Raw genomic sequence first — 16,358 nt, 5'->3', positions numbered from 1 at the left:
CGGCTGGAAGCGGGGCTCGGTGCCGGACTCCCTGGAGCGGCTCCTCGGCTTTGGGAACGGGTATTGTTTTGCTGTGAATATAAGTGTCTTTACCGTATGTGAGTTCTTCTAGGTGGTCCTGTCAGGTATCTACCGGATGTGATTTCTTCTAGAGGCTCCTTTCAGGTATCAGGTTTTTTTTTTTTTTCATCACAGGGATGCTTAATGATTGGAAGGGCCGTGTTTTCCAGCTGGGGATTGCACGTTAAGTTAGAAAACGTCTCCTCTCTTCAGCAGAGTAACTCACTTGCAGAGACTGGTTTAAGGAGAGATCTTGCTGCCGAGGCCGCCCTGGGAGAGCCCTGCTCGAGAGAGAGCTGTCAGCAGCGGCAGGGCTCAGGCCATGGTGGTCCTGTCACCCCGCAGTGAAGCGAGCGGCATTAGAGATGTGCCCTGGTCTCAGCGAGGCTGGATGCCCAGGGTGTGACCTGGTTTTTTGGCTCTCGGGTGTTGGGACTCTCAGGTTTTAGGAGAGATGCCTATGTAAGGGGAGAGGGTACCTCTCAGAACAAAATGCTTTTATGTCAACTTATAGCTCATTTCATTCCTTCTCTGAAGGCTATTTTGTTAACTTTAGTAGAAAATAACCTGTTTAATTAGATCAACTAGATTACTTTTCAATATACTGTTTCTCTAGCAGTCAAGGTTAAAATCCAGTGGCCAAATAGTCTAATATGATGTGTCGATGAAAAGAAGTGCCGCAAAGCTAGCTAGGGTGAACTAATGCATGCCTCACAACTATTAGGCTTTCTAAGTCTGGTTTTTGAGTCATAAACCTTCTTGGAAAGGGCCTAGGCTTGGTGTTTAAATGGCCCCATGCGTGAGCATAAATGGCCTCCGTGCGTAAGCTCAGAGGCTTATGTTAATATGCTCTTGGCGGTATTTTAGTGAGCTGGATAAGAAACGAAACTGATTGTCGTGCTAGTATACTGGTTTTTCTGATAAAACCCAGAAGCTTTGTTTCTTGTTTATCTCTAAATCAATTGCAGCATGAGGAAGTGCCTGGAAAGAAACATGGACATTCTGCCATTTCTTAAAAAGGAACAATCTAGGGACGTTATTTCCTTACTGTTCCCTGAACTAGAACAATTATGGTCTGACTTCCTTTGGAACCAGTATTTCCTCGATTTCCTTTCCAAAAGTTTTTGCCTGTCCTTAAATGCCTGGGCTCAAAACTCCTGGAGGGGGAAGAACGCTGTGCCTGGGCACCTGGGTGCCTCTGAGGGTTGCTTCCATGTTACCTGTTTAAATAACAATTCAAGAAAATGAGGAGAAAGTGAGGAACCAGTTGGGTGTGCTGGTGCTGGGTGAGAGGGTTTAGGCTGTGGCAGCAGTTGACTGCAACATCTGAGAGCAAAGGGAGAAAGTCTGGGAACACCTATGGATGAGGAGGAAGGCTGGCGATAAGGGTTCTAGGTAGTACAACCTATAGGGACAGGGTATGAAGAATGAGACTTCGTGATAGGAGTTTCTTTCTCTCGTGAGCAGTACAGCAAGTGAGGTGTGGGGGTCTGCTGTCAGCTTGCTAACTCGCAGCTGAACGGCAGCTCTTGGCAGTCGAAGGGCTGTGTTCGGTGTGCGTGCAGGGCGGTCCTTTCGTCTTTCATTTCCTCTGCGTTGCAGTGGTTGAGGCTGGAAGCCATGCTGGGGGTTTCAAGTTGTGTTTTTAGGAGAGGCGGCTGGCTGCGTGCAGGGTGGGCGGGCGGGCAGCCCCTGCCTTTCCCACTGCTGGCATGCAGGCACAGCGGGGGGACCTCAGCCCATCCAGAGACTGTATTTTGTAAGGGTCATTTCGTCAGACAGCCGCTTTGCACGAAGCGTCTCCAATTCCCCCGGTGCTTCCTCCCTGCCAGCAAAATCACTTCTGCTTTCCCTTGTGTAAAGCTGAACGCAGGTACGTCCCCTCCTCAGAGAAAAGAGGGTGTTTCTATCTCATCTATGCTCCCTTTGGGAGAGTGGACCCAGAGCTATGAGTTACTATGGGAATCTGTCAGGAAAGGCAAAACTCGCCAGCTTTTCCTGGCACAGGCTCCCTTGCATGGCCCTAACCCAAAATAGCCCCCCAGTGAGGGGTGAGGTGCTGGGAGCTGGAGCCTGGTCCTCGCCCTCCTCTTGCCCTTCTGCACTCCAGCTGGGGGATTTTGGGGAATGTTTGGTCAGCAAATACCTCAGGTAATGTAATAAAATGTGAAGGACCCTTATAATCCTAGCATAATTGGGGTTGGAAAGGATAACCTTTGGAGGTCATTTGGTCCATTCCTCTGCTTAAAGCCAGACTAAATTCAAATTTAGGTCAGATTGCTCAGGGCCTTGTAAAGCTTTTTATAAGATGTTCGCAAAGATATACAGCTGCTTTGTCTGGAACACCATGGCCAGCTTATTCACTCCAATACAACTTTCTCGATTTATGTTGTGAATTCTTCAGGTTGCAGCATGTAGCCAGCGTAGCACAAGGGATTCTGCAGATACTGTTTTTGTGGAACCAGAATTAATTCAGTAATGGACTTCTACTTGCTGAAGAACTTTAATTCTTTTTTTCTTTAATTCTGTGGAATTTTAACTCCTTTACAAAGAAATAGCATTCTCCCTCTTTTGTATTAGTGGGAGCTAAATGCAAATACCTTTACTTTTCCCTGCTAAGTAAAGTTTCAATGATTGTTCCCTGTATTTATTTTAAAACTGTTACTAGAACTAGTAGCACCTGGCAGCATGTAAAGAAAGCCACATTTTATTAAACTGAAATGAAAGTGTAGGCTTCAAATCATTGCTTTGTGTAACCTAGGCAGCTGGAACCAACACATTTCTAGGTGACTGCTCTGCCCATTGCTAGTGTTTCTTGACTGAGGTTTCACCAGATGTGAATTTCCCCACGTGTAACAACATGGCTGAACAATATATTGTGCAATATAAAGGTTGGCAGAAGTTGAGGTTTTGTTCCTCAATTCTTTGGTATTTCAGAATTTTATGTTATTTCACAGCCGTTATAAATTACTCAGATGAAAAGCAGGGCGTGACTGACAATGTGTTAATCTTGGTGACTGAATTGGAGGTGGTAGAAGGAGTCTAGATAAGAAGCAATAGACAAAAAGAGACAATTTTAATAAAACAAACAATCTTAACTACTCTCTTTAGCATCATGTCTGATGAAATGGGAGTTGAACTTTGTAAAATCTTTGTTGCTTTTCTAGCTATAGAACATACCAACATTTTCTACATCCTAGATTGCACAGTGGCATATATATGTGGCTGTAGGGAGAAAAAAGATTCTGGGCTATTATAAAGCCTTTCTTTTAAATAAATCACATGATTCTGTCTCTACTCTCCATTTACTGAAGAGTTCAGTTGTAATTCTCAGTATTTCACTGAAGTTCAGGTAGCTGGAACATCTCACAGTATAAACTGATAAACTGATCTTTTGCTCGTTTAAATAATGTTTTTTTAATTCATCTTTAATTTGTGCTATTCCTACAAGCTGGTAGTTTTGTCAACATATTTTAATGTGGTCATATATTTAACTTGTCAGTCTGTACTATCAACTGTGAGACCAAGGTTTAAGTTATGTAGTTTAAATGTGTTCTTTCAGATTTTAAAATTAGATGTATAATTTTAAATTATTTCCTATTACTTTTTTTTAACCTGTATTCATATGGGGACCAGAATCCAATTAAAAGTACGTAAAGCAGGATGGTAGTTTTGTTAGTAAAGTAGAAGAAAAAATATATTAAAAAAGGAACACTTTAAGACCAATTTATTTAACAAAGAGTGTGTTGTGTACAAGTTGGGAAGTGAGCTAGATGCCATGTCATCCCAGAACCATTAAACATCCTCCTGTGACATCTGCTTTTAGTCTCGGAGTGAAAAGCAGGAAGGAACTGCTTTCAGTTTCAATTTAATTCCCAGCTTTGAAAGACCATCTTCATTGAACTGAACTAGTTGGAAGAACTGTAACAGACAAAATATATTACTAGTTTAACTTGAACCGCATTCTTTTTAAAGAATAACTAGGGTTATTGTTTACTTTAAAGCTTTAGATCCTATAAAAAGGAGCTCCTATACCATTCTTTTTTATATTTCCACTTATGGATCTCCTGGCTATTTTGCCCCTCTGTCTTTAATAGAAGTTGCTGCCATTGTCTTCCTTCTCTTGTTACGCCAGAGACTGAAAGGAGTATCTCTCAAGGCTGATGCTGGCATCAGTAAATGTTCTTTCTGCTTTTTTTAAAACTCATTTTGGCAACCCTGGAAGAGTAGAAAGAGAGAGACAAGCAGTTGACCCTTTCACTCATGATATTCTGCTGTGGAAGCCCACTGGCCTGTGCAAGCCCACCCTTTATTATCACATGGAGACAAAAATTGGATACGTGATATTTAGTAGTACCACTTCAGAAGTGGAAAAGCATAAAGAACTGAATAGGTGATAGCATGGCATCACGGTTGCTCCAGGATTTACCCAAGCAGGTTTTGTAGTCAACATCAATACTCTAAACCAGTTGCTCTGAAATTACTGCAGTAATTTGTTCATATGAATTGCATGATGTTTCTGAATGGCTGCACAATGGAGTCTTGCACTGCAATGAAATAACTGCACATCCCGATGCTTTCCTCTGAGTTAAGGATGATTTCAGGGTATTTCATGAGTGCAGGCATAGATAATTCAGACTTACATTGTGGTGGAGACATAGCCTAGAAGGAAGCTGAGATATTTAAAGTTTGTGTTTGTAATTCAGCTTTCTCATATGGTTTAGACAGGCAAGTACCTTTCATCAGTAATAAAGAATTTTGAATAACTCTTGTGTGAAATTGTATATTAAAAAAACCATTAAATAAAAATGTTGTTTTGCAGAACAATTGTAAGCAGATCCATCGCAATGCAAGGTGAGTAAAATAAAAACAAAATGTCATCTTTTGTTAATATGAAAGATAGCATGGGTCCTTCCGAGGTGTTCAAGCAATATTAGCTTAGCTATTATTTTGCCTTCTAATTTTATAAAATATGTATGAATGTTTTAAATTGAAATTATTTACATTTTAAAATGAAATCATTTACAAAACATACAGCTTACATTTTCAGATCTTGATTTCTGAAGTTAAATAAAATAAATAAATCCTATTGAAATTCAAGTTATTTCTGCTTACAAACTGAACTTGGTAAATGTTTTTAAATCCATAACCCTCTGAGTCTGCTGGTGAGGCATTAGAATAGTCCTAACTTGAAGAAATTGGGGGAAAATGTTTTATATAGTGGAAAATGGCTCATTACCAGTCTGTTCTGTACAGGAGGGCAGCCTGTCAGTTCTCAGGCAATTCTTTGAATTAAAGCCTCCTTCTAAATATAATCGAACAAAGGCACCTCTGCTCCAGACAGAGAGTGAACTGACCCTGCTTGAGCAGGATTTGGACGAGGTGGTCTCAAGGGGTCCCTTCCAAGCAAAATGATTCTGTGATTCTGTGACATCTTCATGACATCATGTGCAATACCTGCCTTTTCTTCTGCAGTTTAAGGATCAGAACTCCTTTAAGTTCCAGTAAGACGTTTAATATTTTGAATAAATACAAGCTTGTTATACAGTTTTTGCTATACAGAAAACAGTTACTTAATTTTCTTGTATATCTACCTGAAAAAGGAGACAATGTTTTGGATCCTTCACCCTAGGGTAGGAGGAATTGAGCAATACTCAGAGTGTATGTTCCACTCTTCCAGCACATAAACCTGCCCCAGCAACTGGATTTTCAAATGCTAACTATGAGCCAGGAAATCAAGTCCCGTATGGCCACCCACAGTATGCACCTGGGACTTACCAAGGTAGGTTGCTTGGCTACAAATCTGCTGTATCAGGAAATAAGCATGGGAAGTAGGAGGTTTCACTAGGGTGACCAGCTCTTATTTACTTTTCTGCTGTTTATTCTGTACAGTTTCTGTTAATTTCTGTTTTGCTGAAAAGTCATCTTCCGTCCTTCTTGGTGCTACATGTGAGCGTGTGGTAAGCAGTACCAACAGTCGTAGAAGTTAAAAATGTTGGCTGTTCCTCAGTGGTCACTGTGGGGAGTTTGTTAGAGAGGTGTTACTGGTGCAAAGCAATTAATGTGTGGCAGCTTCTTGCTGATGATCAGATTTTTTAATTAACGTGTTATTTCAGTTTTTCACTTTATTTCTCTCTAGAAATACAGAACTGAAGAAAAGAACTATTTTCCCCTTGTAGTTCTGCTGGTCCATGTATTCTGTACCTGTTTCCTACTCTGTCGCTGTACTTTGCACATGGTTATACCTTACACTTTCACTCATTTGCTTTTCTCCTCTTCTATCTCACTTTCTGCCCCATATTCAAAATGCAGCACTCCTAAATAGCTTCTCATGTTCTGGCAACTAACTGCTTTCTGAAGAACCAAATCACAATGAGCAATATCTAACAATCAGGCTCAAAGAATAGGTCACAGATAAAATGCAAAAAGTTTGGCCTAAGTTACCGTGCTGTTCCTAATTCAAAAATTGTGTACCTTGTGGCAAGGCAATCTGAGGTCTGCAAGTACAGGTAGCTTCAGCAGGGAATGAGCACGTGCTGCCTGTGCGATGAAGGTCAGGGGAGCATTTTTCGTCTTGAATAATTGTATGCGCATACACTTACACACAATAGCAGTAGATAGTCAATTTCTGTGCAAAGCCTGTGCTCGGACATAAAAGTGATTTTGTATTTGTTGTAGTTTAGCCCCAGCTGGCAACTAAGCACCACGCAGCCGCTCACTCCCTCCCCCACAGTGGGATAGGGGAGAGGGTCGGAAGGGTAAAAGTGAGAAAACCTGTGGGTTGAGATAAAGACAGTTAATAGGTAAAGCAAAAGCCGCGCATGCACAGGCAAAGCAAACCAAGGAATTCATTCCCCACTTCCCATGGGCAGGCAGGTGTTCAGCCATCTCCAGGAGAGCAGGGCTCCGTCACCCGTAACGGTTACTTGGGAAGACAAACACCGTCACTCCGAATGCCCCCCCCGCCTCCTTCTTCCCCCATCTTTATAGGCTGAACATGATGTTGTATGCTCTGGACCATCCCTTGGGTCAGTCGGGGTCCGCTGTCCCGGCTGTGTCCCCTCCCAACTCCTTGTGCCCCCCCAGCCTGCTCGCTGCTGGGGTGGGGGGAGAAGCAGAAAACGCCTCGGCTCAACGCCGTTATCAGCACAAATCCAAAACATTGCCTCATACCAGCTACTCTGAAGAAAATTAACTCTATCCCAGCCAAAACCAGCACAGTATTCCATAATGGTGGATCCTTCTCTGGGGTGAGTGATCCTGCCACCCACAAGTTTTAAGCCACGGCTGTTTACATCACCTGAGGTACTGTCCTGCTTATGGCCAGAGAGTGAGCTTTCACATGGTATAGTCCATGTATTGTAATGTAATATGAAACATTGGTGCTGAACTGATTTAGGGTAAAGATAAGCCTACAAGTCATTATCTCGAACTATTTGTCTTTGTACAGCTCTACAAAAATACTCTTTGTGTCTTCTGCTTTGTGCTTGCTTCTGAGTAAAATACAAGGTTCCTCTGCATCAGATTGAAAGCCTATCTGCCTACCAGGAAAATATTAAATGAGGGAAGAAATACAGTTCTTGTTCTGTAACTTTCAATAGCAACTTCAGCAGCTACAAGGTCATAAAACATCTCCGTAGCACAGGCCGTGTTGCTGCAAGCAAGACAGGGCTCTGTGCACAGCCCGGGGGATGTGGGATGGGTTGTGAGCAGTGCTGCGTGTGCCATCTGGTGGGGTGCTGAGCATGTAGACCCTGAAGAGCTTCATCAGAGCTTGTGTTTCCAATTGAGCGCTAGCTGGAGAAGACTTACTTGGCATTCACAAATGTGGAACTATTTCTTCCTTTACTACACACCTCGTCCATGAAGGAGTTTTCCTGAGTTTTGAAAGAGAATCCATTAAACAGACGAGATCACACTCATCTGGTTTGAAAACTGCACATGAACTTTGCTAAAAGGGCATTTCCTATCACATAAGTAGAAGGTATAATTCCAGGAAAACTTTGTCTTAGAATTCCTCATTTGCTCAACTGACGATTTGTAAACGCCAATACTTTTCATTTATTTTAAGGTATTCTGGCTTCTCTACTTAGAAATAACCTTCATTTATTTATTTCTAATTTTTGAATTGCCTATCTTTATGTGAATAAAATTTCTGCTATATTCAAGAATGGTGCATTTACTTATTTTCTTTGGTTTTGTCTGGAGGGATTAGAACTTCCCAATCCAGTGTAACATCCTTCACGAAGGTTGTAGTATTCATAACTGAAGTATATTGTAGGTATGAGGATCTTCACAGTTCAAAATGGTGAATGAATTAATCTTTTGAAGATCCATGGGGCAATTCTTTTCCAACATCTAACTTTCATAACTGCATCTCTCCTACCACCCTAGGTGTCGCAGGCATGGAGAACTATGGCTTCCAGGTACAGGCCATGGGAGTCCCAGCTGGACTTGCTGTTCCACCCATCCAGAACCAGCCCATTGTGAAGGAGGGGACTATCTGGATGCCTATTCCTCCTTCTCTTCCCAACTGTCCTCCTGGACTGGAATACCTCACACAGGTACCTGCACCCTTCCTCCTTCCCCAGAGAACAGGTATTCACCTGAGAAGCAGCCTGCATCCATCAAGAAAGCTAAGAAAAGCATCTGGCTTTGTTGCAACTCCATGGGTTGCTGCTTTTGAGCTACTAAGTGAAGTCTTTTGTAATGTGATTGATGCATGTTTGAGTGTGGAGGTGCCTGTTATGGCTGCAGCACTTCACAGAGTGCTCTCCTGCCAAGTGAGATGCTAAAGGACTGGGGGCACAGGTCTATCATATATCCTTCTGATTTCTGAAGCTACTGTTTGTGAGATGTAATGTGAATTGGCAAGGTGTATATAATATATATGTAATATGGGCAACTGTAGCACATTAGGGGTGCTTAATTTTCTACATGATGCTTTCTTCACACCTCTTCATAATGCTGTTAGGAGAGGTGCTAGTCAGACTTCACAATGTGGAGGATGCTAATAGCAAAATAAGAATTGTTTCCACATTGCAGAATATGTTGTTGTACTGTAAAAGTACAGTTCATCTCATCACTAGGAGCAAATATCAAGGCTTAACACTGATGTACTGTTGCCAGTTTTGCAAACTGCTCAAAAAAAAAAAAAAAAAAAGGCATCAGTGAGGAGAGGCTGACTTTTCCCAAGTTTCACTTAGAGCTGAGCAGTAGCTGAGCTTCTGCTCTAAAATTTCTCAGTTTCCTGCTTTTGTCTGTATGGACTCCTGATATCCCAGGCATCTGGGATATGTGGTGTCAGAGGCTCTGTCAGGCTCTGTAGCTGAGCTACCGAGTCCTCAAAGGAGCACAGGCACATTAGCCCTGCATGCTTGTAACCAGGCTAGCTTGGGTACAACTTCTGCCAACTGCTCTGGTGCTCTGAAACACTGTTCTACTAAACTGACAGAGAACAGGGCAGGGGGGATGTAAGCAACTTCCACAGCTTTACCAGTAGATGATCTGCCTTTAGACAAAGTATTGATCAATAAATCTGCATTCTGAAATGAAACAGCAATGCTTCTTAAAACCAGATTTCTCTTAGTTACAACTTGTTAACTATTTATTCTGTTTAATTTTTCAACCACAAACAGATTGACCAGATATTAATTCATCAGCAAATTGAACTTCTTGAGAGTAAGTGAAAAGTATTTATAACAGAGAAATGTTTAAATCTAATAATCCCAAAAATGGTAAAATTCAGACTTTCTTTGACACTACGTATTTAAAGTGGATCACCACCTTTCTTTTTCCTGCCTCTCTTATCTGTCTCAATTCCTGCAGAAGTTGTGGAGGAGAGGAAGGAGAAAATAGGAGGGCAAAGGATTTTAAGCAGGTTCTGTATCTTAAAAGATACATAGCAATGCAACTGAATAATCTTGGTAGCTATTTATAGTTGAAGTCACACATTTCCCATGTTATTCATTCACATGATTTCTACTTGCCTCTCTTCCCTACTTGAAGGGCGTCTTTTCTGTCCTCTCTTACTCCATCTAATTCCATAGACTGGCATGCGGCTCCGATCTCGTTTCCAGGCAATTTTGCTCCCCTCATTCTGTTCACTTTAAGAATATCAAAGTCATGTTGTGTCTTTCAAATAGAAGAAGTAAGATGGACCATCCATCTCGGCTGACACCTAATGCTTCTGTGTTTTCTTTCCATAATGCTTCAAAGAGTACTTTCATTTGTTAGAGAAATTAATCAAAATTTCTGTCCTGGCTCTTGTTGTTTTCTGTTTGTGCTGCCGTGAATCTTGACTGTGAGGCTTTTTTTGTGGCCTTCTCATTCTGAATGTATTTGTGCCCTCTAGAGCCCTTTTCTTGCTTCACCCCCAAATACACAAGTTTCTTTAATTCTTCTCCCTTCAGGTCTTCCCTGGGAATCTTCCATGCTTTGTTATTTATAATTGTGGTGCTTGCTCTGGCAGTAGGTGTCCGTGTCTGGTGGGAGGGGACTGATGGACATCTCCATGCTCTTTCTGTGTTGCTGCATTCATGGTGTCTTCTCCTCTCTGAACTTCTCTGTCAGGCTTCTGTGCTTGAGGGTTCCTTCCCCACCACTTTTCTTCGCCTGTAGCTGCCTCTGACAGACTGTGAGTGAGGCCTGCCTTCCCAAAGGGTAGCTTTAGAGTTAGCATGGGGACTTTTCTGACCAGATGCACCTCAGAAATTTAACAGTTCTGTTCCTTTTTTTCAGTTCTCACTGGCTTTGAAACAAACAACAAATATGAAATCAAGAATACACTGGGGCAAAGGGTGTACTTTGCAGCAGAGGACACTGACTGCTGTACCAGGAATTGCTGTGGGCCATCACGACCCTTCACCATCCGGATTATAGACAACCTGGGCCATGAGGTGATCACGCTGCAGAGACCCCTCCGGTGTTCTTCGTGCTGCTTTCCCTGCTGCTTACAGGAGGTGAGTTGCTCCCTCTTGCCATCTTCCCTCACATGGGACATGGTCCACCTGTGTAGTTTTAAGATGAGGTTGTCTTGAATCAGGAGGTGAGGTGAAACAAGTCAGGTTTTGTCTGTAAGTTGTGGGGAAAGACATCTGTGGGATTTGTGCATGGGGTCTCCTTGGTCTGGGAAGAAGCTAGTGTGCTGCAACACTTAGGTTCACTCTGGCCACTTCTGATTATGGTAATGAAAAATTTGATTCAACAGCATGTCAGGGAACTCGTGGATAGTGCTGAAATCTGTGCTGGAGATGGACTTGTGGTGTAAGAGTTGGGCAATGGTTTTCATAAAATAACAGCTAGAGTTTTCACTATACTGCTGTGAAAGATGTAGTGAAATTCAACACATGAAATTATGAGCTTTTTTAATATTAAAATAATTACGGGGTGATGCAACTTCTGAAGCCTCAAATCTGAGCCTACTCAGAATTCTTACTGAGGGATTTGTAGTAGCTGCATCGTGCGATGTCTTCACTGAATGCTTTGAGGATGCCCACAGCCTTTCCTTTATTAGACTTTGATCTTTCTACTGTAGATACATACCTTGCTTGCTCCACAGCCTTAGGAGGTTCTTATTGTTTTCAGTGAAGGCAAAAGTTGCAATTTGTGTGCAGTTTTCTGAAAATGTTCACAGAAAATCCCATGCAGCTTCATGCATTGGAAGACCAGATTGTTGTGGAAAAAACTAGTGTTTGGTTTGTGTGCTAGTGTGGATTTTGTCTAACAAGTTTATCAAAGCATGAACATTCACGTGGTGATTTTCTTTTTCCTGTGAAGCTGGAAGTTCAGGCACCTCCAGGAACACCAGTCGGTTATGTTGTCCAGAACTGGCATCCCTGCCTACCAAAGTTTACCATTCAAGATGAGAAAAGAATGGATATACTGAAAATTATTGGCCCATGTGTTGTCTGCAGCTGTTGTGAAGACATTCATTTTGAGGTATGCAATGCTAAAAATTGTTTGTTTGTATCTTCTTTCAGATGTAGTTTGATAGTAGTTTGTTGCTCGACTTATTACCTGTCAACTGAACTGTAGTATATATTAAGTAGTTAGTACATAATCTTTTAATGCTAGTGTAAATCACTTCACTTCTCTAGATATCTAGATTACCCTAGATAAGCCAGATAAACTTCTAGAAATGACATCTTAGAGCCACTCATCAGTGATCAGTGAGACTGATTCTCTGTGGTTGCACACAAATCTCTTAATTGAAATATTTAGGAGCAAAATCTTTTTGAATCTATTATGTTAGGCCCTAACAAAAAAACTTTATTCTCAGCTGTATTGGAAATTATTAAAATGACTTCCTACAACCACTCATCTAATCATTTAATAATCATTCAATGACCAAGTAAATCAAGATAATTTAGACCTAAAATATAGATTTGAATGACTGAAGAGTTACACCTTCCACTTAAAAATAATAGTGATTAATGCATCATTATTTTCATACACATTAAGTAGTGGATAGAATCACAGAATCATAGAATCGTTTAGGTTGGAAAAGACCTTTAAGATAATCAAGTCCAACCATTAACCTAGCACTGCCAAGTCCACCACTAAACCATGTCCCTAAGTGCCACAGCTACACATCTTTTAAATACCTCCAGGGATGGTGACTCAACCACTTCCCTGGGCAGCCTGTTCCAGTGCTTAACAACGCTTTCGGTGAAGAAATTTTTCCTAATATCCAATCTAAACCTCCCCTGGCGCAACTTGAGGCCATTTCCTCTTGTCCTATTGTTTGTTACGAAAAGAGACTGATACCCACCTCGCTACAACCTCCTTTCAGGCAGTTGTAGAGAGCTATAAGGTCTCCCCTCAGCCTCCTCTTCTCCAGGCTAAACAGCCCCAGTTCCCTCAGCCGCTCCTCATAAGACTTGTGCTCCAGGCCCCTCACCAGCTTGGTTGCCCTTCTCTGGACACACTCCAGCACCTCCATGTCTTTCCTGTAGTGAGGGGCCCAAAACTGAACACAGGACTCAAGGCACAGCCTCACCAGTGCCCAGTACAGGAGAACAATCACCTCCCTGCTCCTGCTGGCCACACTATTTCTGATACAGGCCAGGATGCCGTTGGCCTTCTTGGCCACCTGGGCACACCGCTGGCTCATATTCAGCTGGCTGTTGACCAATACCCCCAGGTCCTTTTCCATCAGGCAGCTTTCTGGCCACTCTTCCCCAAGCCCGTAGCACTGCATGGGGTTGTTGTGACCCAAGTGCAGGACCCAGCACTTGGCCTTGTTGAATCTCATACAATTGGCCTCAGCCCATCAATCCAGCCTGTCCAGATCCCTCTGTAAAGCCTCCCTACTCTCGAGTGGATCAACCCTCCCTCACAACTTGGTGTCATCCACAAACTTACTGAGGGTGCACTCGATCCCCTCATCCAGATCATTGATAAAGATATTAAAGAGAACTGGCCCCAATAGCGAGCCCTGGGGAACACCACTTGTGACCGGCCGCCGACTGGATTTAACTCCGTTCACCACCACCCTTTGGGACCGGCCATCCTGCCAGTTTTTTGGCCAGCAAAGAGTACACCCATCCAAGCCATGAGCAGCCAGTTTTTCCAGGAGGATGCTGTGGGAAACAGTGTCAAAGGCTTTACTAAATTCTAGGTAGAAAACATCCACAGCCTTTGCCTCATCCACTAAGCAGGTCACCTTGTCATAGGAGATCAGGTTGGTCAAGCAGGACCTACTTTTCATAAACCCGTGCTGACTGGGCCTCATCACCTGGTTGTCCCGTACGTGCCACGTGATGGCACTCAAAATGATCTGCTCCATAACCTTCCCCGGCATCGAGGTCAGACTGACAGGCCTGTAGTTCCCCGGATCTTCCTTCTGGCCTCAGACTGACAGGCCTACTAGATACACTAGTCTACCATTTAATACTTAAAATGATGTTGCAAATAGTTGCTAAAGCAAATTTGGTATCATTTTATTTTGGGGACTAGTCTTTCACATGACCCTGAAGACTGGCTCTAACTTTAGGAAACATAATGACAAAGGGCTAATCTCTGCTTCGCAACAGAAGAATGTAATTTGTTTAATTTTCACTTGAGCAGTTCCTGATACATGGCAGGATAAACTAATTCGCTCTCTTGGCTACAAGACAACACTTCCAGCAGAGTGTGTGTGTGTGTGCGTGCGGTAGCTGTCTTCCAACACCATTAAAGCATTGAACTCCACAGTCAGGTTTAGAATTAAGTTCATGTCTGTGCTACTTAAGACTGACTTTCTGATAGTCAAGGTTGCCTTTTGGTACAAACAGTTGCATTCAATGGCTGCATCAATTTGAATAACACAACATGAAGCTTTCAAATGGATCTATCATGAAAAGGATTTGGGAATATTATGAATGACAGATTTGATGTTGTTCTTTTAATTTTGTATTAAACTAGGTGAAGTCTGTGGATGAGACTTCTACTGTTGGGAGGATTTCTAAGCAGTGGACTGGGTTTTTGAAAGAAGCCTTTACAGATGCAGATAACTTTGGAATCACATTCCCAATGGACCTTAATGTAAAAATGAAAGCTGTCATGATCGGTGCTTGTTTCCTTATCGTAAGTCTGTCATTTACTAATACTTGAATATGAACTCATCTCCATGTTCAAGTCGTGCTGATAAAAGATTTGACTCTGAGCTCCTTGAAGTGGGTGACAGCTTGTTGTGAACTTCCCATGTGTAAAACTAACCATGGAGGGCAACAAAGACATTATTTCAGATAGTAAGCTTATTCTAGACTACATGAAGCGCTAACTATATTTAAGCAGAGCTTCATATGTGATGGGACTGAGAAATCTTGTAAAGGAAAGGCTCCTTACAGACTCATTGGCAGAGGAAAGCATGTTTTTGTGGGTGGGGAGACCAGAAAAGTGAAGATCAGCAGTAGCCAAGAGACCCATCCAGAGCCAGAGCAGCCTGCTGAGCTGGTGAACTGGGCAGCTGAATGCTGCAGCCAGTTCCTCCTGACTCTCCTTTTTGGAAGCATGTGAAGCACTGAGCTGAGCTGAATTAAATGCTCTCAGAGGAGTATGGGAGGGACTTCTGTGGAGGCAAGGCACGTCTAACTTGATACAGGGCTTTTCAGCTGCACTCTGACTCCGTCATGTCAAATGCTGCAGCGCAGCTCACTTTGCTCTTTGAAAACAGTGTGTGACACACTCGTGTTTCCACTTACCTGTGCAATTCAGCATCAGGTGCCATTTCAAAAAGTGCTTCTGTGCTGGCAGAGCTGCAGAGGAGGAGGAAAGGGGCGTGTGAAGCACCATGAGTTTGGAAAGTTCTTACCAGCTTCTAACAAACAGCCCTGTGCATGAACCAGGTTTTCCTTAGCTGTGCATATTCGTGTGCTACCATGTGCATGAAGTACAGCATTAGTGAGTGCGAGCAACCCAGGACTCCAGACACAGAAAATGGGGCCCCCAGTTGTAAACTAAAGATAGTGACCATTATGATGGATGCCAGTTTGAGGTAAAATTGAGGGGACTGAGTCAGGTTGAACAAAGCCGGGGCAGGAGTCCTGAGTAAAGGAAGCATAGCTTTGGCTAGTGATAGTTTAAAGTTTCCATGTAGGTCTTTCACCACCTCTTTCTCTCTCTGTGGGTGTCCTATTCTGACAGAACCCAGGTGATGGGAGGGTGGAGAGGGGTGCCCCCACCTTCTTACCATTTGAGGTTTCCGAGAGGAAGGTGCTTTGAATACCTTGCAAAGCAACCAGGAGATCTCTGAACTAAGAATCACATTTAAGAAGTATTTGTTTTGTTTGCTTTTTGGTTCCTTCTTAGGACTTCATGTTTTTTGAGCATGCTGGTGATAACCAACAGCGAACAGGAGTTTGGCAATGAAATCTATAACTTTTATATAGAAGAAGAAGAAGAACATAAATCTGCCAACTTTCCAGCGGATTGCAGAGCTCCAGTAAGAATGTGAGGAATGTACATCTTGTGCTTGTAGTTATATTTCTATAAACTAAAAGCTTTATGGTCTTTTTTTTATATATATGTAATCTGATGAAATACTTTGTAGTATTCAAATAAGAATCCTTTGTCTGTACAGATCAATTTATAGAAATATATAGCAACCTTTTTTCCCAAGAAATTTGGAATTGTAAAATAAATACTCATAGTTACTTTGGTTCCTTAAAAAGAGGACTACTTTTATATTCGATAGTAATATAAGCAGTGAGCCTAATAAAGAGGTCCTGGTCTCTTCCTCTGTATCCTTCTTTGGTAGTTTTGCCTTGGTGTTCACATTCTGTTGTTTCCAACTTCTTAACAAATATATACCTTCA

General features: G+C 42.3%; 1 protein-coding gene across 1 annotated transcript; it reads left to right on the top strand.

The window, feature by feature from the left end:
* Positions 1-22: 22 nt before the first annotated feature.
* On the top strand, positions 23-16,037 carry LOC104832259 (phospholipid scramblase 1-like). The gene is made up of 9 exons (XM_010568360.1): positions 23-60; positions 4,883-4,914; positions 5,741-5,842; positions 8,455-8,624; positions 9,699-9,741; positions 10,801-11,021; positions 11,839-12,000; positions 14,467-14,628; positions 15,853-16,037. The coding sequence occupies exons 2-9, from the start codon at positions 4,908-4,910 to the stop codon at positions 15,910-15,912; spliced, it is 927 nt and encodes a 308-aa protein (XP_010566662.1). The 5' UTR covers positions 23-60; positions 4,883-4,907; the 3' UTR covers positions 15,913-16,037.
* Positions 16,038-16,358: the final 321 nt, after the last annotated feature.

The sequence above is a fragment of the Haliaeetus leucocephalus genome, unplaced genomic scaffold (genome assembly GCF_000737465.1).
Source record: "Haliaeetus leucocephalus isolate CR32 unplaced genomic scaffold, Haliaeetus_leucocephalus-4.0 Scaffold240, whole genome shotgun sequence".
NCBI classification, from domain to species: Eukaryota; Metazoa; Chordata; class Aves; order Accipitriformes; family Accipitridae; genus Haliaeetus; species Haliaeetus leucocephalus.
The sequence above is the reverse complement of the archived record's forward strand: the minus strand, read 5'-3'. Positions and strand labels throughout refer to the sequence as shown.

Excerpts from the sequence above, each read along its gene's own strand:
- LOC104832259 (XM_010568360.1), top strand. Across the intron at positions 8,625-9,698 it reads GACTGGAATACCTCACACAG|ATTGACCAGATATTAATTCA; the intron begins GTACCTGCACCC and ends AACCACAAACAG. Across the intron at positions 9,742-10,800 it reads GCAAATTGAACTTCTTGAGA|TTCTCACTGGCTTTGAAACA; the intron begins GTAAGTGAAAAG and ends CCTTTTTTTCAG.